Source organism: Aptenodytes patagonicus, chromosome 16, assembly GCF_965638725.1.
Source record: "Aptenodytes patagonicus chromosome 16, bAptPat1.pri.cur, whole genome shotgun sequence".
NCBI classification, from domain to species: Eukaryota; Metazoa; Chordata; class Aves; order Sphenisciformes; family Spheniscidae; genus Aptenodytes; species Aptenodytes patagonicus.
This window is the reverse complement of record NC_134964.1, coordinates 3412836-3434531: the sequence shown is the minus strand read 5'-3', so window position 1 is coordinate 3434531 and position 21696 is coordinate 3412836. Positions and strand designations below refer to the sequence as shown.

The 21696-nt window shown below is 35.5% G+C and overlaps 1 protein-coding gene across 1 annotated transcript in view; it reads right to left on the bottom strand.

Annotated features, from left to right (window-relative positions):
- Positions 1 to 740: 740 nt before the first annotated feature.
- Positions 741 to 21696, bottom strand: part of SUZ12 (SUZ12 polycomb repressive complex 2 subunit) — a 31997-nt gene continuing 11041 nt past the window's right edge. The window contains 12 exon segments of the mRNA XM_076353729.1: positions 741 to 3643; positions 3984 to 4063; positions 4602 to 4800; positions 5276 to 5433; positions 6201 to 6344; positions 6794 to 6885; positions 11101 to 11278; positions 12967 to 13072; positions 15742 to 15844; positions 16633 to 16864; positions 18301 to 18386; positions 21330 to 21379. Coding sequence (XP_076209844.1) covers positions 3298 to 3643; positions 3984 to 4063; positions 4602 to 4800; positions 5276 to 5433; positions 6201 to 6344; positions 6794 to 6885; positions 11101 to 11278; positions 12967 to 13072; positions 15742 to 15844; positions 16633 to 16864; positions 18301 to 18386; positions 21330 to 21379 — 1774 coding nt within the window. The 3' untranslated portion in view covers positions 741 to 3297.

The window sequence follows — 21696 nt, the reverse complement described above, 5'->3', positions numbered from 1 at the left end:
ACTTACCTACTTCATTCAGAGCTCTTGTTTTCTCAGTTGTGAAACCACGCAGTATCAGATTTATAACCAGGATCTGGTCCAACAGGAACACCTTCATTCAAGCACTGGTTGACGATGGCACCAAACTGTTCTGTGAATTAAGAAATACTTCAATTTTGACAATATTGTCAAAATTGTCCTCACAGAATGGCTCCTGCATTCTCAAAGGTAAAATTAAATTGCTGGTTTGGGGGTTTTGTCTTGGTGAAGTAATCAGAACAGTTAAAATTATTTGCAACTGCTTCATTCCAGGCAGTGAATCTTCACTCCACCCCCAAAAAATTCAAGGACTACATTCAAGACACAGTCAAAGCAACGTACGCTTAAGGTTTAACAACTTAAATGCATCTAACAATTTTGAATATAGTATTTAATGCACTGAATTAAATATTCAATCATATTAGGTACCAACTTGGGGTTCACCAAATACAAAACATCATAAAAATCTGCCATGAACATATTAAAGGCTAGAAGAACCTTGCCAATTTTAGAGACAAAAGCATACCAGACAACTGCAGTCTGAAGTCAAGTTTACAGAATCTAGCTGTCATATCCTGTATTTCAGTATCCGAATTATTTTTAACATGGAAAAAGGTTTTCAGTGTCTGCTACTCAAAAGTCACTATTCAGCCAAGCAGTGCAACTCCTTACTCGTTTTGTTCTGTAGCACCTGGAGTATCCATCCTCTACAGTCCCAGGGTCCCCATTTTAAACTGATACAGATTTAAACTTTGCTCCAATAAAACCGTCTTGTAAAATCTGTTTGAAACATTAACCACTTGCATGTAAAAACCCTGCAAGTCTTATTTTTTATAACTGGCACATCACAAGTGATATGTTTCATTTTCAGTTATATAAATTACATTTCTAAACAGTAATACACAACTTACAGATACATCTCAAGTATTCAGTTCTACCCCCTAGAAAGAATGAAAGTTTTTATAATCTAGCTAAAAACCTGGTAATTTATGGAGACACCTTAAATATAAGAAAAAGGCTGGACAGAAACTTAGCTCCCTTTGTAACGATCTGGCAAAGGAAGAACATGTATCCAAATTCTACAAGACATGCAGAAGAGAAAGTTTATACAAGGTACCGCTTGTGGCCTTCCTGCATGCACACAAAATGACTGGACAACCATCGTGGCAGATTTTGTATTACTGAACTTTATGTACAAAAGCTGATTTCAAATAGAACATTTTAATGTAAAAACAACGGTTCATTTAAACAACTGAACTTGTTTTGTTTTTTGTTTTTGTTTGGGGTTTTGTTTTTACATCTACTGTACCATTCAAATTCTTTTTAACCAGCTTACATGATATCTTCAAAATCTATCAAAGGTACATATAGAAAAGGCATCTTTATAAATAGAAAACAAAGGGATTTTTTCAGCTTTTATTATAAATTGACATGACATACAAAGTTTACTGGACAGAAGTAATTTCATTACTATTTTGGGGGGGATCACCAACTTTTTGTGCAAACAATGCTAGCCTTCTTTTAAGCATTAAGAGCATAACTGCTTAAGAAATGACATAAGCAATAATTCTAGAACTACATCTCCCCTAAAATAATCTATTTTTTTACATATGTGCACAGCTTTAGCAAATTAAAGCCAGAGAGAAATGCTTGATGTACTATCCAGAGACATAATCAGAGTTTGCTAAAACTCAGAGAGCTGGGAAATTCAAGAAGTTTGTAATGAAAGCTGCAGTTTCCCTCTTTCCTATTTTGTACACAAAATCAGTGACTAAGAACTTAATACTGGATGACAAATCACATCCACACCATTAGTTAAATAGTCTCACAGTTAAACACATCTTAAGGACCATCAAAATCAGTATTTACATTTTATAAATTTCTGAAGACACCATTAGAAAGCTTATATACCCCTTAAACAAATAGGGAACTGCATCTCATGGTGATGGAATGAAATAAAAAATTAAAAATACCTGTATTTACAGCAGCATTGTTCCTTTATAAATAAAGAATATGAAAAATGCAATATTTTAAGGATAATAAAAAATTGAGGTGATGTCACTCAACCACAGTGCTTGCTGGAATAAACCCTTCGGTGCTGATACTGTACCAGTAGTGAAACCACTTTCCATTGGAAAAAATCTGTAAACGTATGCATAAAATGTGTTAACAGCAGTGCAAAACTGCTCAAATATAGTTTAGTCAGCATCTTAGTATCTGTATTGAATACAATACATCACAGAATACTTGCATAAGAAGTGCAACACATTTTCTGGTCCAATTTTACAGTGCATTTTTCCCTCAAGAGTGGCATCTCGAAAGCCAAAGCTAAACCTATAGCCTGGACTTGCAGTCTGTACTCAGGCAAAACAGCAGGCATAAACTTCAAAAGAAGTTAATTGACGTAATGCCTACATACTGACTATAGACTCTCGGCTTTAGCATGGCACACTATGATGCATAACCCCAGTAAAAAGGGTTTACATCAAATAGTTTGTGTGTAGCTGTGTAAATGTGTAATAAAAATATAAAGGAGCTAATGTTCAAGTTTAAAATGGTACACTGGGTGATCAATACATCAGAATTATCCACGAAAACCAAACTGCTGGTAACCTCAAAAAGCCAAGGTGGTACCTTGACTGTGTCTGTAACATGAAAAGCCAAGATCTTTCCAAACAGGCACAAGACAAAGGAAGTGCTAAGTTCGCCAACTTTGATAATTTTCGTGTAAAAAAACCTAATTTGTAATTTATGATCAATTGATAAATGATTTCAAATACAAGGATCAAGGTTAAACTTTAAATAGTGAGACGTTATTTTCACAAAAAGCTAACTGGAGAATTTCTAAATAAGAAAAGCAGAAACTGTATCCCAATCCCCTTTCCCCAATGTTTCACAACTTCATGGTAGGAAAACCAGCCAGATACAGATGCAAAAAATCTCAATATAAAAACGGTTTTACATATACTTAAATTATGTAAATTCCATAAAGTTCTTAAGACACTAATTACTAAAATTACAAAAGGATTTTCATATTGCTCTTCATGCTCAAACTCTTAGAATATTGTCATTACATCACCAAAACCGATATACATGTAGTACTTGCATAATTAACTGAATAAAAACCCTGTTAAAACAATATCCTTGTTGAAATCATTTATTTGCATCCAGCAGTGCCTGTTTGGAATCTCTGTATTTTTGTGTGTAATTCTTTATAGAGCTCATGCACCCTAGAATGTCACTTCAATGCTTGTCCGTTGAATGGAATTTGACTTGACTTCAGAGCTTTTGCTTCTTGCTCTGTTTTGTGACACCTGAGATGCTATCCATTTCTGAAATTCTCTCTCTCATATTATTTTCACTATATCCATTTGTTGTCCCACTTTGTTCCTCAGAAGATTCCTCATCCGTTGGGGAGGCTGATTCTCCTTTCTCTAACTTCTGCTGCATCTCTCGGAGCCTGGCAACAGCTTTGTCTATTGACATTATGCTGATGAGGTTAAAGTCATGCATGCTGACCAGATGTAGCATAAAGTTTCGACACAAGTTCTTCTTAATTATTTTTTGTCCGTAATTTTCAACAAACAGCATACAGGCATGATTCATTTGATTGTCAGCAATAAACCTGTCAAATTAGAAAGCCATCATTATGCAAGTAGAACATTTTCAAAAACAAAAAGATACATTGATAAACCATGTTGTAGGGTAACTGCACAGACCATCTATTACACAATCTCAACATCTGCAACGTTCTTTCTTTTCAAAGCCTTAGGGCTACTAAGCACAAGAACATTTTTTAAAAACTTAAACAGTCAAAAGCTTGTTACCAAATTATCCTTCAATGATCCTTTCCTAAACAACTGAGCTAACTGAATTTCAAGTGCTTAGTGAACTGCAATGCAAAATGGTCAACCAAATCTATACCATAATTTATTTGTATCAAAACAAAGTTCACAGTAACATACCCGTGCTTCATAACATGAAGATTCCATAATTTCATCACTTCTTTCTCTCCTTCGTTAACATCAGAAAATTCTTCAATTTGCTGGAGAGATAAAGGATTGGGAGAAAGGACAGGAGAAGAAACAAACACACACATCAGAACTGCATGTCTGCTGACAAGTAGTGAAAGCACGCCTAAAATTCAACTTATGCCACCTATACATCACAGAAATAACTAGTGCTGAAAATTCAGGCACTGCAGTCAAAAGGGTCAGAAAAAAGTCTTATCATGTAGAGACCTGTGATGATAAATTACTTCCATACTATATAAACACACCACTGTGTACTCCTGTGATACCAGCATCTTCTCTTTGAAGGAGAAAACCAGTCACAAACAATGAAAACTTGTTAGGACGCATGTGGACTGAGCTAGCTTTGCAACTAAAGACACACTTGAAAAAACAAACTTTGATTCCATGAATTTCTATCATTAGTGTCTCAGCATCACAAAATTTTCTACTTACTCTTAAAGTAAATGCATCCTTTTCATAATATATGCCCCGTTTGTTCCCTACAACTGCAGACCATCTTTTAAAAACCACAATCGATTTAAAATAATTTTGCGTAAATGGAATAATTACAGTAATGGTTTTCTCCCGTAGCCATTCAGGGTCCTTTTCATCCTCACTGTCTACTTCCATTTCTTGTGGACGGAGAGGTAAGCATGTGTCACTGTGGAAATATAGCCGATTGTGCCCGCTGCTGTATGTTCGCTGCTGTTCTACTTCTCCATCTTCAGATTCAAGAAATTCTGACATACTTGCTTTCGTACGCTTTGGCCTAGCAGAAGGAAAAAAAAACAGTAACTTCTTTCAACCATCATACCAAATATGCAAATCCTAAGAACTGTAATTGATTAATACAAATTATTCTTTTAAGCTCTAGCTTGCAAAAACGTTGGGGGGGAGAGGGTGGGGAGAATCACCAGCAGTGAAATAAAACCCATTAAAAACACAACACCCCATTCCAACCCACACTCCACCTCTTGGGGAAGAAAAATTTTAGGATAAGGCAGTTAAAAAAAGTTACATCGTTATGAACAGATACCTCAACTGAAAAGATGCAGAAAAAGCACAGGTGAAGTTATCATCCTTCAGTGACATTTTACTTAGCCATAAACTGCTGTACTTCAACAACAGTGAAATTTAACACTGTTTATGTGCACCTACAGATTTACAAATCCCTAGGTTTCACAAATCCGGTCCATATGCTGTATTACACCAATACAGACAGACCTTGTTTTCCATTTCCCTACCTGCAAACAAGTATGTGTGTGATAGGAGTTCTTTTGACCGGTCCGTTGCGACTGAAGGCAAATCCAGGTTGACGATGGATATCCTGTGGATTTCCTGCATAGGAGCCATCATAGCACTCATTGATAGATACGTCTATCCTAGCACCTTTTGGATGATACTGAAACAGATAATTGCAAGTATACTTAGCAAACAGTAATGACAATACATCAGGAGGTTTTAAACAAGTAACATTTTCAATTCTGAATACCTTAAGTATCACCCTATCAATAGCCTGACATAGCTCTAGTTTCCTTTTACAACACCCAAGTAATTTTTAACCGCTAGAAACAAATTATACTAAAGTTTCCTTCCACTGTACCATTTTACTGTTTCATATAAAACCACTCAGAATAGAACTAATTGTAAAATTAAGGACAACATCAGCAAAAGATTGCTAACAAGCACCCTAGAAATTAGAACACTTCTAACCAGTTAAGGAGTGAAGTTTCGGAATAATAATCTGAGCAGGGTAGTGGGTATAGGAAACTACATTGTCCTCAAATAATTAGGATAGAACTTCTCTTTAAGGTCAGATTGGTAGGAACAGGTCCTTATCAGCTAAGTAAATATAATACTGTCTTTAAATGTTTACCGCCTCCCTAAAGCTTCAAGAGACTTCCAATCAAATGTAGATTACATTGCGTTCTACATCACATAAAAAGAATACATTAATGCAAAAAAGCAGCTAAAAAAAAAAATCAAACCCACATTTTTTTTCCCCCATGTAACACACGAACATTCACACAACATTCAAAGGAAGCTGCATGTAACCTTGTATATACAGTCCTACAACTTAACATGCAGTGATTCTGTTGCTAGCCTATGTAGTATCTGTGACAGACTGTACAGTGTTTAATAGTGCTAAACTACAAAAAGACTACTTACAACATAATTAAAGATAAATCTGCTGTGGCAAAGTTTAAGATGTTTGAGTAAACTATACAGTTTCCGACAGTTCAGTGTGCACCATGGGCAATGCAAGTCATCTCGGGCTTCAGTCTGCTGTCTCGTGTTGTTGTTATAAAGGAACTGATGCAAACAAAGGAACAGGTAGTATTAGCACCAAACGCGTTTCATTCATTAACCTCCCAACCCCCAAAACAAAGTTGGACATCATTTCAGGAAACCTCTACAGTAAGTTCTTGGGAACATTACATCAGCTCAGTGTACTGAAACACCGGTATTTCAAGAATTTTTTCCCCATAGGGAGACCACCTGTCCCCCTCCAGATGTCTAACAAGAGATGTCCTTTGTCTTTTAGAACATCAGATGTGCCCGCAGGAAGATTAGTTTTCTAAAATACTTCCTGTAAGAAGAAATATGTGGAATGGCTCTTAATAACGTGAATCTGAGACCCCTTAAGGCATCCACTAAAAAAGCAATTGGAAATTTCCACCCAACTCAGAAGAGAAATGAACATTTTAATCCCATGCAATATTTACAATCTATTTTTTGCCTCTAATGCTTATTTTCAATACCTGGTAAAATATTCGCAACTTTTGTCGAGGTTCATTTAAAACATCTCTCTCTTTTCTTGTTTGAAGGTCTGTCAGCAAGGATTCTTTCACAGCTGAAAAAAACCACATATAGACATAAATTTCTTTGGTGAACGGGAAAAAAACCCATTGTTTCTTACCCAAGTATGGAAGTTCTGAGAAGGGCACACTGCTCCTGAAGGAAATGGGCTACTCTAGTGTACTTTGATGTAAGTAGCTCATATCAGCAACAAGGAAGTCTTGATGCTCAGCTTCCTTCACAAATCTACAGGCAAACCCACCACTTTTAAACACCAGATCTATCTCCAGTTTGGGAGAACCCTTCAGAGTACTTAAAAACTGTCAGGTAAAAAGCAACATTTTTCTTACGCCATTTAAGCAAACAGAGAATTCTTTAGGTATAGCTAAAAGCAGGCGTGGCTGGGAAATAAAAAAGAAATACTGCTCTCAGATGGCTACATTGGAAATACATTGCTTAAATTCAATTTCAGAAGTTTCCCAAGTCACACAACAGACAAAACAGTATGAAATGCAAGTAACACACAAAATATTTAACTGAAACTTTAACCCTTTACTCTTATCCCTCAAACACTTACTGTTTGTGTGTGTAATGGCGCTGCTCAGTTGCCTCTGAGCCTCTTCCATACATTTTAATCTCAGTAACATTATTTGATTCCATACAATTAACAAGAAACCCCACATATCTAAGCAGGTTTATAAATCTACCCTGAGGAGAAACCAAACAGTGACACCTACTTGCTTCTGAATGGTGAAAAAGAATGCAAAACAAGTCCCAGCTCTACTGACACAAGGAGATCTTTTAGAAGATGCACTTACTTCATATTTAATATTTTGGAGAACAAGGGAAATTTCATCCTCTTTCTGTATGAAAAAGAGAGGAGGCTTGACACTTCAGCCTGGACCACATCAGAGAAATTAGAATTCCATGGCTCAGTTACTTTGAGCACTTTGTAATTACAGCAAAGCTTAAGCCGCCACATTTGGAAAGTCTTTGATGACCTTATTCCACTGGTCCGCCTTGGGAAACATGCCAAAGGAAAGTAACACCAAATTCATATACCCTTGGGAAAGATGCACCGGATCTTTTTCTTTTACTCTAAGAACCTCTAACTGACGGAAGTTACCTACTATTTTCACTCTCTTCCTTTCTTGGTATTCAGAGACTGAAAACAGCACGACCATCATAAATACCCTACAATGCTGCGCATTGCACAACAATATATTCCTGTATTAAGAGTCTGCTGTACTATTTTGGAAGGTGGCTCTTGCTGTAACTTTCCCAATTTACTGGAATACTTAGCTTCTCTGATGCAAGCAAAAATGGGTTCTATCAGTACATGAGCAATGCAGCCTTGCCACATCCCTATTGCCTTTGTATGTATTATGTAGTAAACTAGTACACACCTTCTAGAGTTAGTCAACATACCGTCATTTCTTTTGCAAGTCTGAGCATAAAACCTGCCTAACAAATTACAATATAGGTCTCCAAGAAACTCTCTAATATGAGGAGGCCTGGTATGAGGAAGTAAAGAGAAAGCAGAACAACTTTTACAGTGGAAGTTCAAGTACTTCCCTGCTTCTGTTGCCTTTCTTCTATTGGAAATTACTTCATGTTTGTGTGCGTTGTCAGCCATTCATCCCAATTTAAGAAACTTAAGTGTCTGCAATCCCTAGCTCAGATAAAATATTCAATTCAGAAGACAGGAATCAGTCTTATTTAAATATTCTTGCACTCTTTCCAAAGACAAAGATGTCTGTAGGTCGTCTGAGGATGTTAGGGATCATTCTAGACAGTGGCTTCTGCACAGGTAGGGGTGAAATTCTTCTTGCTCTAACTTTTGTATTACTACACACTAAAGCTCTAGAAGCAGTGAAAAGAATTGCTACTCTTAGAAAGTCTCACCAGAAATGAGCTATTGTTGACCCATGAAGTTTCGCAACATATACTGCAGTACAACTGCACAAAAAAGCACATTTGGAAAAGCAGTATTTTTTTAATAATAATCATTCCCTTGCTATCACTACTGCAGCTCCAAAACCTCACAGTCACATATCCAACACAAAATCAAACTGAAATACCATTTTGCACAAATTCTCCGATGCACTACCATAGATGAATCCCAAAACTCCAAGCAAGGCAACTCTTTACAACCAGTGCCTGGCTACGTACCCCAGAGATTAAGCCTCAAGACAGAACCACTGCACTCCAGATAATTACTTCTATAATAAGGACCTAGAAGTTTCCTTAATCACATGGTCCCAATCTAGTTACAAGCTTGAAAATACTGATTACTCTGAAGTGAATCGGGTGCCAGTCAAGAATCTAGGTATCTTCGTGTTTAAACAACAGGAGCAGCCTGTTGCCTTCTGTACAATTTAAGTTTTCCCAGCTGTCCTTGGGCCTTACCTGCCAACACAATATTCCAAGCCAAAGTTACAAACAACTGTGAGCGAGACGAGATAGATAGTAAAACATCTCACAGCAAGTATGTGTCTGTTAATGTTTTTACACCATGCATGAATTAAAAAAAAAGTGTGCTGCCACACATTCTTTGAAAATTATTAAGGGTCAAACCTTGTAAGTCCATTGAGATTTTCAAAGTAAGTCCCAGCACTGATACTGATTAGTCAACCTTATGTTAAGGGAAATATTCCCAGAAGACTTTCCACAAAGAAACTGATCTGGAACACATACCTGTTTTTTTTAACCTGTATACCTACAGAAATATCAAAGGACATTTTACAAAGTTTCTCTAAAATAGTGCTTAAAAATCACCTATGTAAATTTAGGACAAGTATAATTTTATATTCAGCAGCTTCACAACACAAGCTTTTTAGCAACAGCAGAACCAGCAGTTTCTAGACATTTCAATAGCTCTTGACCTAATGTGTTCAAATATATAATGGGATATATTAAGGTAACAAAAACTATAATTTTAGATTTGCAGTTAGTATTAGCAGACTGCATTAATGTTTTTGACATTATGTAATCTCCAAAGCACTGGATCAGATTACAACGGTAATTACATTAAATTTTGAGTGACGCTGTAGCCTCCACAGAAGTGCTACTACTACATTAAATACAAACCAAGCAAAGAAGTAAAACCAAAATAAATTGTATGCTACTTAAAAATGTTTCCATGACGCAAGGTTAAGCAACCCAATTTTAAATAGTCTATCCACTACTGTTTTTAATGTGACATATTTTTAAAGTTATGATAAAACAGCTCAAAAGCTGATTACGAAGTTTGACAATATGTAAACTCTTCTGGAAAGAATACACAGGAACTACCTTGCAGAAAGAAACAAAACCAGTTACATTTCAGATCACTGAAAAATTCTGAACTTAAAAAGCATTTACTTTTAAAATTTGTCCATTCATTAATTAACAACTAGGGAGAAACTAGTTCAATAATACATACAGATTAATTTACATATAACAAATACAGACTTACCTCACATTATAGTAATAGTTTGCAGACTTGCTATGTTTTACTCTTACCTACACGGAATTATTTTTAGACAGTACTAACTGTAAGCCTGCATTCTATCTAGACAACCTCAGACTGCCCAAAATGAATAAAAGCAGAAAAAACCTTTAGGCCCAAACAGAAATCTTTGTTAACTTGTGTGAATATGCAGAAAATGCAGCTAAATAATAAAAATACATATATTGTGCTTCCATCAGGGGACCGTGCCTAGACATCAAACTATGTATCAAGGAGATTAGTGCCAGTTCATAAGCATTCTGAAAGAACTTGAGTTACCTTTACACCACAAACATGCAATGTAAAGTACAGTATTTTAGACAGTTTCTGTCATATTTCACAGTAGCAGCTACATTTTCCAAGAGCTAAATATATCATCTGATAGACAAATTTTAAAACTATTTTCACTACAAAGCATAAAAAAGCAACTTATTAATACTATAAATCCAAATAACTTATAGAACAGTAATTAAAATGAGTAGAGCAAAACAGACAATCCTAGAAGTCCTGTTCACAGATTTCCTCCCTGATTTATTTCACATCAGGATTTATGAGCATTGTATATAAATCACTTCAATATTGTCATGACTTCAAAGACCCCACTACTTTTAGCTTTTAAACTTAAAAAACGTACGAAATATGGGATACCACAAAGCCCATTCATTTTTGCTTTTTCATGTTTAAGATTACCTGAAGCAGTTGCATCAGTGAGTCAGGAACCCTGAAGTACAGAAGTGCTAAGCAGATGATTATTCAGCAGCAAAACCAAACTTTGCTTACCTATAGTCTGAGTAGGTTTAACAGAATTGGGCTTGTTTTCTTGAGGGAGGCTTTCAGAATTTCGTGTTGCAAGAGGCTTAGCTATAGGAGCTGTAGACTTATCATTTGTGTCTCCTGTCCAACGAAGAGTAAACTGAAGTGTAGGTCCCTGAGAAAATGTTTCAAATGGAGGCAATCTCTGCAGGGGGAAATCAAAATAAACCAGCAGAATTAGTGTCTTCCCATGTACAAAAACAATAATGAAAAAATATTCACAGAATGGGGACAGATGTAATTTTTTAATCACCTGAAGTCCTTGTGTTTTCAACATAAGCCCACACATTTAGATATACTAAAAAAAAAAAGCTGAAAAAGATGACTATGCAGTTTCCTGCCCATTACTGAGCAACCCCTTCATGCATGTACTGTGGCACACATTGATCTTTGTGAAACGCTAAACAGTAAACAGCATGGGCCCTGACTAGAAAGAAGACAGCACTTACCCACCAGCCTGTTGCCAATGTATTACTTCTCTTTCTAGTCACACCTACTCCTAATTCTGCAGTCCAGTATTATATATTAATACACAATACACAAGCTTTAAAAACCGTACCACTGTCTGCTGTAGAAATGCTATTGTTATATTCTCCTGTGGATATGTTCTTATATTCCACTCACTTATCAAGTTAATAGTAATAAAGAAATAGAAGAGACCCGAGTCAAGTCCAAACTCCTATTATCAAGTATCATACCCTAAGTTTATCAATGGGATTACAGAATTCCATCTTAAAAGCTCTCTATTATATTTAGGCCTCATTAGTTTACAGAAATGCTATTGCAAAAACAGAAAACCAATGACTATGCTTATCAGATCTGGGTGATAACACATTGGCCACGACTATTTTCTCTTCTCTTTGGGGTAGCACCTCCAGCATGAAAAACCTCTCTCACATTCTCCCAACAACAGAAAGCAACCGTATCCCTGCCTCAGTTTAACAAAGTTACAGCAGTTTATTATCTTTTTAAGCACATTTACATGTGGAGGATCTCCTCCTATGATCTTCCTAAAAGCTGTTTCTAGCTTTTTTAATTTTAATTTCTTGAACGCAGTTTAACAGAATCAGAAGCAGTATTCCAGGTAAAGGCTGAACAGGGTAATAGAGCTTGTAACTATATTTTTACTATATACTTCGGATCATCTCTGCTTTTTTCATAATTATATAATCATGTTGATACACAACTACTTTGCAATCATCTAGAATTTTCATATTCTTCTCCTCAGTCACTTACAATGGATACTCTCCCAGGACACAGGAGCATGTGACTATGTAAGTGCACACAGTCACCTGCATTCTCTGTATTACCGGGTGCTGATTCACCTCCGTCAACAATTTCTCTCTGCACAACACTTTCTCCTACACTGACACACCCTCTTCCTTTCAACACTAAATTTCATCAGCATTCTCTTAAGGTGTGTAAGATCACACCTATGAAAGCTCTGGGTTCCTCTTTCTTTACCCAAAATATTCTGCTTCTGCAGTTTGTTCCTTTTGATTTGTCCAACTTGAATTTATTACAATAACAAATATTTAATTTGCCTGATTTTGTAAGACAGAAATTCAGAAGTCATTGAAAGAGACAGCTGCCATACCTACAGTAGTTAACATCTGCTTGTATTAACAATCTAGCATAGCCAAAGCTTTCCTAAAGCGAGAGCTAAATTAAAACTTATATGCATACATCCTGAAAGAGAAGTACTATTTCCTGTTCAATTTAATCCATTTTCAGAGGAACAGCCACTGACTGCAGCACTTCGAATTGTGTTCCACCTTAACCCAGACCATTTGCAGTGAAGACAGGTCCTTCAGCCACTAAAACAATCCATACCTTCCCATCAAGTATTGTTTCCCATGTTGCTCTTTTCTTGCTAATGGGACACTCTTCCATTTCCTGCATGGCCACTTCGTATTCTCCATCCAGAAGTTGCAAGCGCCTGCCAAGACAAAGTATGTATTATGGCTAAAGAAGCTCATTTTTACTGTTTGCCTATTAAAACGTAGAATATATTTCACAGTAACTAAGTTTCCATGAAACTAAAGGCAGATTTTCAGGCAAATTTATTTGGCAACTAAGTGTGAATCTTAGGTAAACACCATCCGTAAAGAAAAAGCTGCCTAATGTCAAACATTAAAGCAAAAGCCTCCATCCAAGCAATTCCAAGAGATGTAGGAAAACTATTGTTAATACAAAATTAATACTATGATGGGAATCTTCCTGAGAGGAAACAAAAACCAAACTGAATGGCATCCCCTCCAAATCATCTTTTATTCCTGCTTTATTAATAACTACTCTGTTCTAGCAAACCAATACGACCTCTAATCAGGCCTCCAAAACTAAAGAATCCCACCTCCTTATCAGAGCCATGTCAGATGTAACCTTAAGAGGACTTCAACATAGTAAATATAAAGTATGACATTCTCAAAAAGCAAACAAAAAAAATGCTTTACACAGACTAGAATGGGTAATTCAAACATGTTAACCAACATGCTACATTTTCGCTTTCCTCCCTATCTCACCTTGCCTCCTCCTATGTAGCAGTCTGTTCAGTGAGGCTTGAGAAATTCTGATTTCTACTTAAATAGTTTTATTTTGTTGCCACTTGGTGAACAGCACAGGAGAAACAAAAAAGAAAAAGCAATGAATCAAAGGTACAGTCTCAGGAAAAATATTTCATGGATACATGTGTTTTAAAGATACCAACACAAATCAGCAAGTAATACCAATTTACAATACAAGCTCACTTTCCCAAGATTTTGTATTTTTTCTTTTGAGACATTACTTTCTGAAGCAATGGCACTGAATTCTTGACAACAGATCGTAAGCTACAGAAGCATCATTCAAAATAAACGAGTTGTTGCTAAGTAGATAAATTCCATGTGAATGTATGCAAACTGTTACACAGTTTGAACTTCAGAATTGTGTCTTGCAGAAAAAGGCTGTTTCGGTTTCTAGATGCTTCAGTATTCTACAGTGAGATACTGGAAAAGGTAAACTACAGCCTTTTTTTTACATGTAAACTATATTACAGCAGAAGTATCCCAGCAGAATAAAGTTATAAACACACCAAGTAAGCCAGAGACCTTTTGTTCTATTTCTTCACAGCATATTGCAAACCACTAACTCCTTCAACAGGTAAAAAAATAAACATATAGATAGAGAAGATAATGGCCTTAAGACAATACTTTTCCTAGATCTGCATGATATGTATAATCCTTTTCCAGGCCTGGAGTCTGGGTAAAATAACTTACTTTTCAATTTCTCCATCAAACAGAAGACTGTAACTTCAAGAGGTTAACATAAATGAATAGCTTATACTTTACAAAATTCCGCAAATAATTAATCAAGTTAATAGCTTATATTTTGAAGATGGCTTTCCACATAAAGTAAAATTTTTAAGATTAAAAAAAAAAAAAAAAAAATATTTTTTTACGCATGATTTGGTTCTGCTGCAAATCAGTGTCACTTATGCAGCAGCATGGCTGAAAAAGTCGTAGCTTTATATCATCACTACAAAACCACCTAACGGTTCACATCATGTTTAGCATATTAAAAGTTCTCCCGTGGAATTAAGTAATAGAAAAGAACAAAATACTGTCAAGACTTCTTAGAAGATACAGATTAGAGAAAGACATTTCTTAAAAAACCCACTACTTAAAATACATAGGACTTCTAAAGCCCTATTTGGATCAACGACCATTTTGTCAGAATCACTTGGAGCTATGTTTTAAGCAGCTTTTTCTTGAAGCTATATTTATATTTTTACTAATAAAGAAATTATCTAGATACCTACTTCCACCTGGGATCTACATTTGCCATGGATAGAACTCTAATTTTCATATACTGTATTTTGGCTGTTGCTGGTATTATCATCTTCTGCAGGACAAAACTACAATGTCCACTTACCGGTAAATGGTATGCTACTTATCTTCTGGACTATCTGGATTGCTCTAAGCTATAGCTACATGTGAGTTCACCTCACTCCACCTTTCTTAAAATATATTAAGTAGTGTCAAGATAACAAATATTAAAATATTTCATCACATTTAAACTACATGACAGAGTAAGCCTATTATGATTTTAACTACTTGTTTCATTTCACTGTAGTAATGAAGAACTAATGTCTTCTTTAGGTGCTAGCAGAATAAGATCTGTGACTGCATCAGCAGGAGTCTGGGCATGGAGAAAATTATGCCACCAAATAGAATGTAAGCAGTAAGCATATTTCAGAGACTTTTTGTTTGTTTGATTTACTTTTCAATTATGCTGTCATTGATCTTTAACAGAACCACAGAAATTACATGTCAAAAAACTGACAAGGAACAGACAAACTGATGCATATTAACAGGGCAATACTCAAGTTCATAAAAGGAAATCATTTACAATTGTCACTGAACAGGTCTCAGTATAAAATGTGCTTTATGAAACCCGTAGACTTTTTTTTTTTTGAAAAACAGAGACAAGAAGCCTAAGCTCTTATTGTAACTACCAACTAAAAATGCAGCCGAAGACAGCCAACACTGAAAATAAAGAACAGATTTAAGTTTAATATTAAACAAATTCCTAACAATTAACAGAAACAGTATTTATTTTGGATAATATTACCTGTTTTTATCAAATACAGTCATTTGTGCTACAAATGTCTTTTCCCCATCTTCACGATTCGAAGAGTTTCTTTTTCTTCTAGCTGGAAGCTCCTCATTGACATCTGTACATATGAAATATGGTATTCAATTATTATAACAGCACAAATTCAAAAGATTGAACAGCTTCTATGCAGTTGTAAAATATAACTGGCTGTTGATTATGTCACAAGTGTCACACAATAGAAAAGGACACAGTATTTAATGAACAGCTCAATGGCAATGGAAAGAGCACTTAGCTTAACAGTAATCATATTTTAGATATGTTCACATAAATCTATAGTTTAGTCAAATTACTCTGTCAGCATAAAGAATTTGGGATTTGACCTCTTTTAGCTATAAAATAGTGAGAAAGTTTTTCATTCTACATGCACTCTTCAAAGCTGTAATGTTCGTGATGTAATATAACACATCTTGATAAGATTAAGAAAGTACCTTTTAAATATTTGTTAAGGTATTTTCTTTATTGGCTAGTCATTTAGTCTTGATGAGAGACCACGATAGCACCTACAGCTGAGTCAGAAGTGACCAGTGTTGCTGGAGGTTCAATGATAGTCACAGCGATCACAGGGCTCTCTTACATTTATTCACCCCCCAACAGTGTTGCCTCACACCTTTACCATCACTTTAGTAAAAATTGGTGTTAAATGTACACAGAAATAGAAGCACAGTTTCTAGCTACCAACTGTATTTTAGCCCCATCTTGAAAAAGACTGAAAACAAATGAAAGCCCGTTCAGTCACTCATCTATTACTGGCCCTTCTCAGATTATGACCTACATGGCAGATCAAGGCAACTGTATACACGCCTACAAGATAAACCTTGTAAAAGCATATTTAAAGATTGAAGTTACCAATGTTTTCATTAGTTTCGCCATTGATGAGTCCATTAAACTCTCTTCTTCCTGGGCGAGTTACTCTGAATAACAATGAGTAAGACTTCACCATATGGCTGTTGCTTGGTTCAAACTCATTGCTGGAAACTGCAAGTGATGGGAAGTTGCCTGGTTTTATTTGGCTGAGGTCTGGGTTTAAAGGCACCTGCTTTTTACCTGTAGGAACCTGTCTTATCGGACAACTGACATCCTGTAGGAAAACAAGAAAGCTAAGGTTTAGGTTTTTAGAATACAAAGTAAAGACATTAAGTGTTAAAATTAATATGATTTATAAATTGTACTTGTCCTACAATCTTTTTGAAAATAAGCCTTGTAACAGATGTAAATAAAAAAATCTGGAATAACAATCCCAGGTTTTAAATGTAAAAATAGATATTTAAAAGTGTAACTAAAACTGGCGTTCTATAACCACTTCTGGCAGCAGCCATCTTTTTCTACATGATTAAATTAACACTAACATGAGGCATTCAGCAAGATTGTAGAACAGTCATTAATACTAATTTAATTCTGTTTACCTAAAGAAATTAAATGTTTTGGTTATATATATATTTCAAGGGCTTCCTATCTTCTCCTTCCAATATTACAAAGTGCACTTTGCGCTATTTGGGAGATAAAGAACCACCTACCTAGGATTTATTATATTCAGTATCTCTCAAATAGATCATTGAGCACTGTGTAGTATTGGAAAAACAAGGCAAGATGGCCGAAGTATGAAACTTGCAGCAAAACATTTCAAATAACCATCAGCACCTCCTGCTTTTACCATACTTATCCACACTATAGCAAGTAACAAAATTGGCTAGAAACAATATTAACTCTTAAAAATGTGTCAAACCAGCTTGACATTCTTAGGGAAATTATACAAAGTTCTGACTGCAAATCTTTCCCTTTTTGGTTAAAAATTACAGCATGCATTACTGAGCCTCCCATATTCTCGTAGCTGTGAAGATAATTTGCCAACTGGTGTGAAACAAACATAGCTAAAACAGCAAGCAAATTCAAAGATGCTTTAATAAAAAAAAAAAGATGAAAAGTGTTTATGATTCATAGTACCTAAATTCTGCAATAATTGAGATGATCAATGTAAAAAACACAGGCACAGAAAAAGCAAGGAAAGAGACAAGACTTGGCAGATGACTGGGGAATTCAAAACAATTACAACTTGTTCCTTTTTTTTCTAAACTCTAAAAGGCATAGACTATTTTTATGATTTTGTGATTGCCCGGTTTACTTAAGCCTCTGGACATCACAACAGAATTAATATTTTAATGATGATACAAAAAAATTGAAGTAAAAATAGAGGTGGCTGAAATTCACAGTGAGTGAATCTGACTTACAAACAAGCTAAATTCAATGAACAAAGCTGAATGTTTTTTTTTAAACTTCCAGTTATTTCTCACAGAGCAAAATCCATATATATATATATATTTGCTTCTGAAGAATCCCTTACCCAGTCAATAGAAAACAACTTGAATAGATTAGTTCTTAAATTTAAAGACTAAATTAATCTCAACAGAAGCATCATTTCACCATTACCTTGTTGTATGGCAATGTTAAACAGATGTTCCAGAATCAGGTAAACACTTTGCTTTACTATATGTTAATACTTTGTCAAATCATTTTTACCTTTCGTTTCTTGTGGCAAACCTTCACAAGCAGTACTTCCAGGGTTACAGAATTTTGTTCATTCTCTGAGTTTTGTGATGGCTTATCTAAACAGAAAAATATTTTAAGTTCTGAAAAAGTGGAGATCTATTCAATGGTGTAAATCCACCTGTAATTACTTTTTAACTATAGGTACCTCCAGGCACAAAGACCTCGAGTCAAATTCTAAGTTTGAATTCTCCCCAAACTTACTGCAAATTTCCACTTGAGAACATATCCTACCTAACTATTCTAATACTAGCAGATTAAAAAGCATAATTGATCTCCAGTGTATAAAAGAGTAAGCTTGCAACCTTTGGCATTGCCAAAACCTTTTTATAGCAGAGAAAAAGGATACAGGTAGATTTAAGTAAAGTCAGAATACACTAATTACAGATGAGTCAAATTACTTCCTCTAATCTTTTTCTTTACAGCTTGCAAACCTAGAATTTGGTTTGCATCAAAACTTAAGATCCAGATGCTATCAGGTAGGAAAACAAAAACAAAAAAACCCAACCCTTAAAGATTATGCAAGGTTAAGTATATGCAGAATAGCTGTTAAAGGACTCTTCAAAGAACCTGAAAAAAATCTTAGAAAAGAAGACTTGACTTCACAGTCTCTGCACTATAAATTTTCTAGAGCCTGGAATCTTCAAGACGGCTACTACCAGCAGTATGATCAGCAATGCCAATTAAGAACTGCCTTATAAAATAAATTTCACTGTATGGTAAGAGAACCTTTAATCATTTGAATTTACATTAATCTAGAAATGTGCCCTCATATGGAAAAAGAACAGAAAGATAAAACTTGATTATATATCTAGTTAAAGTTTGAGAGAGAAATTCTGAAAAACAATGATCAGCCAAAACGGAATGAATCTATAAGTTATTTCTGCTCTTTTAAAACCTTACATATCATTATGAGCTTAAGTTAAAAAGCACAATGGCTTCACCTTAGTCCATGTCACAAAGAATCTGACATTCATTGAAATACTTTGTTATGCTGATCAGATATAAAGAGCAAAGCTTTAGCGTACGAAAGACAACATAACCCATGTCTCTTCACTTGTTTTCCTCCTGACACTCTATCCACATTCAACAAGTTGAGAGAGAGAGATCTGGTAACTCATCTAGAGACACTAGCAGTTTTATGAAACAAATGCTTTTTTTTTTATTGTAAACACGAGACATATTAGAAATCTTCTTAGCAAATACAGAAACTCAGGACGGGGGGGAACCCAACCAAAACCCCACCACAGTCTCAGTTTCAAGAGTTTCTAACATAATTTCTATCCAAATAAGCATATTAATTGCACCAGCGTCATTAATTTAAATATTTTCTACATTTAATATTCACTATAGCATACATTACTTAAGTTAGTGATATCCTTTTCTATGGTACAAATGACCATCAGGCTCTCACTATAAGTCGTACACTCTTGAAGTGAAAGGTTTTTATAGTTAACAGTAGAGTCACATAATCTAAACATTAAAAAACACACAGAAAGTCATCAAATATATTATCTTGAAAAATCTACTGCAGCCCATGGCTGTGTAAGACCACACTGTAATAGAAAAGTGGTAAGAAAAGCAAGGTCTGTCAGCAAAATCTATGGAACAACTACCCTATCCACACGGTAGTTTAAATTCCATACATGAGGTTTACTACTACATAGTGTCCTGGAAGGATCAGATTTTGCAGTTACATATTTGAATTTAAGACACATCAGCATACCCTTTTCTCCACCCTTATTCTATACTTTTCTATTCTTATTACTAGCTGCCCCAAAAGTCCTTAACTCTTGTGGTTTCCCAGCTTAAATACTGAATGCAACTGTGCTGGTCTTGGCTGCAGTAGAATTAATTTTCTCCTTAGTAGCTACTATGGGGCTATGTTTTGGATTTGTGCTGGAAACAGTGTTGATAACACAGGGATGTTTTCATTACTGCTGAGCAGTGCTGACACAGAGTCAAGGCCTTTTCTGCCTCTCACCCCACCCCACCAGCGAGGAGGCTGGGGGTGCACAAGAAGTTGGGAGGGGACACAGCTGGGACAGCTGACCCCAACTGACCCAAGGGATATCCCACACCATTACAGTTTAATAAAGAAGTGATTCTGAAATCTAGACATTTGCAATTTTAACTTTCAAACATCTTACTGAATAGATCTGGTCAAGCATAAGATACCTTGAGGGAACATAACTTCCAGAAAAAAAGTACAAAACCTGTTACATGAATTGCATTAGCTTTTACATCCAAAGACTAAGATGCCATTCAGAATATTTTTAACCAAAAAATTAGAAACACCACTTTATTTTAAAGGATAAACAGCTAATTTTTTTCAGGGAAGTAAAAAGACAGTGAATTTACCCATGCCTATACAGCACAAAGCATGTCACTTCTGCTTTCGTTAAAGGAACAGAACCCTTCATTCTGGTCTGGGAAGTCCAATATTCCGATTTTGAGAGGTAAAGCCTTATGTGCATAAAAGACACAATAGAATGACTGCAAGTCACTAAAACATGATTTCCGTTGCTTTTATAATCACTGACATGGCCTTTGCCTCATTTCTAGGCTCTACTTGATAAAACTGATTCTCACAATTCTATTTTAAATTAAAAAAACATTGAATCTTCTAACTATTTGAAGACTGCGGGTTTTTTTAAAGCTTCAAATACCCCAAAGACACACTCCCATAAAATCACTTTCTTCAGAACTCCTCAAGGTCTATTTCAGTTTGAATGGGTGATGACTTGAAGTATTTCTCAAAATCACTGTTTTGACTAAAACCCCGGAAGGCTTATCTGCTTAACATTACAATTACGCTACAACATATTTAAAGCGCTATTGAAAGCATTGTAACTAATGGGACAGTCTGAGCTTCAAATAAGTTAAAATCTGCATTCAAACAGCAGAGATTCAAAACATTCAAATATTCCCCTCACAGATCTATACTAATGTCAAAGGTGCTACACAAATTAACAGTATAATGAATGAATTAGCAAACATACCATTTTTATGGAAGAACCCGGTAAATGTAAGTTGCAAATGAGCAGACAAGCTAAACAGAAAAAAAGAAAGGAAATGTTAGAACAAGTAAGTTTTTTCTTCTCACAGCAGCCACTCCACTCCATTCACTGATGTTCAGGACAGGCCAACACAAGAGGCAGAACTATAATGAAGTGGTCCATCTTTCTAACTTGGAAACTGCCTGGATACAGCAGCTGCAGTTGATGCAAAGCTGTACACCAGTTTTCTCTTTACAGACTGATTCTCTCTATGTATTCTATGACTTGATACATTAAAAAAAAAGTAGATGTTTAAACACTACAGTAGAAGAGCACTGTCTGAAAACATGAGATCTTGCCTTCACAGGCA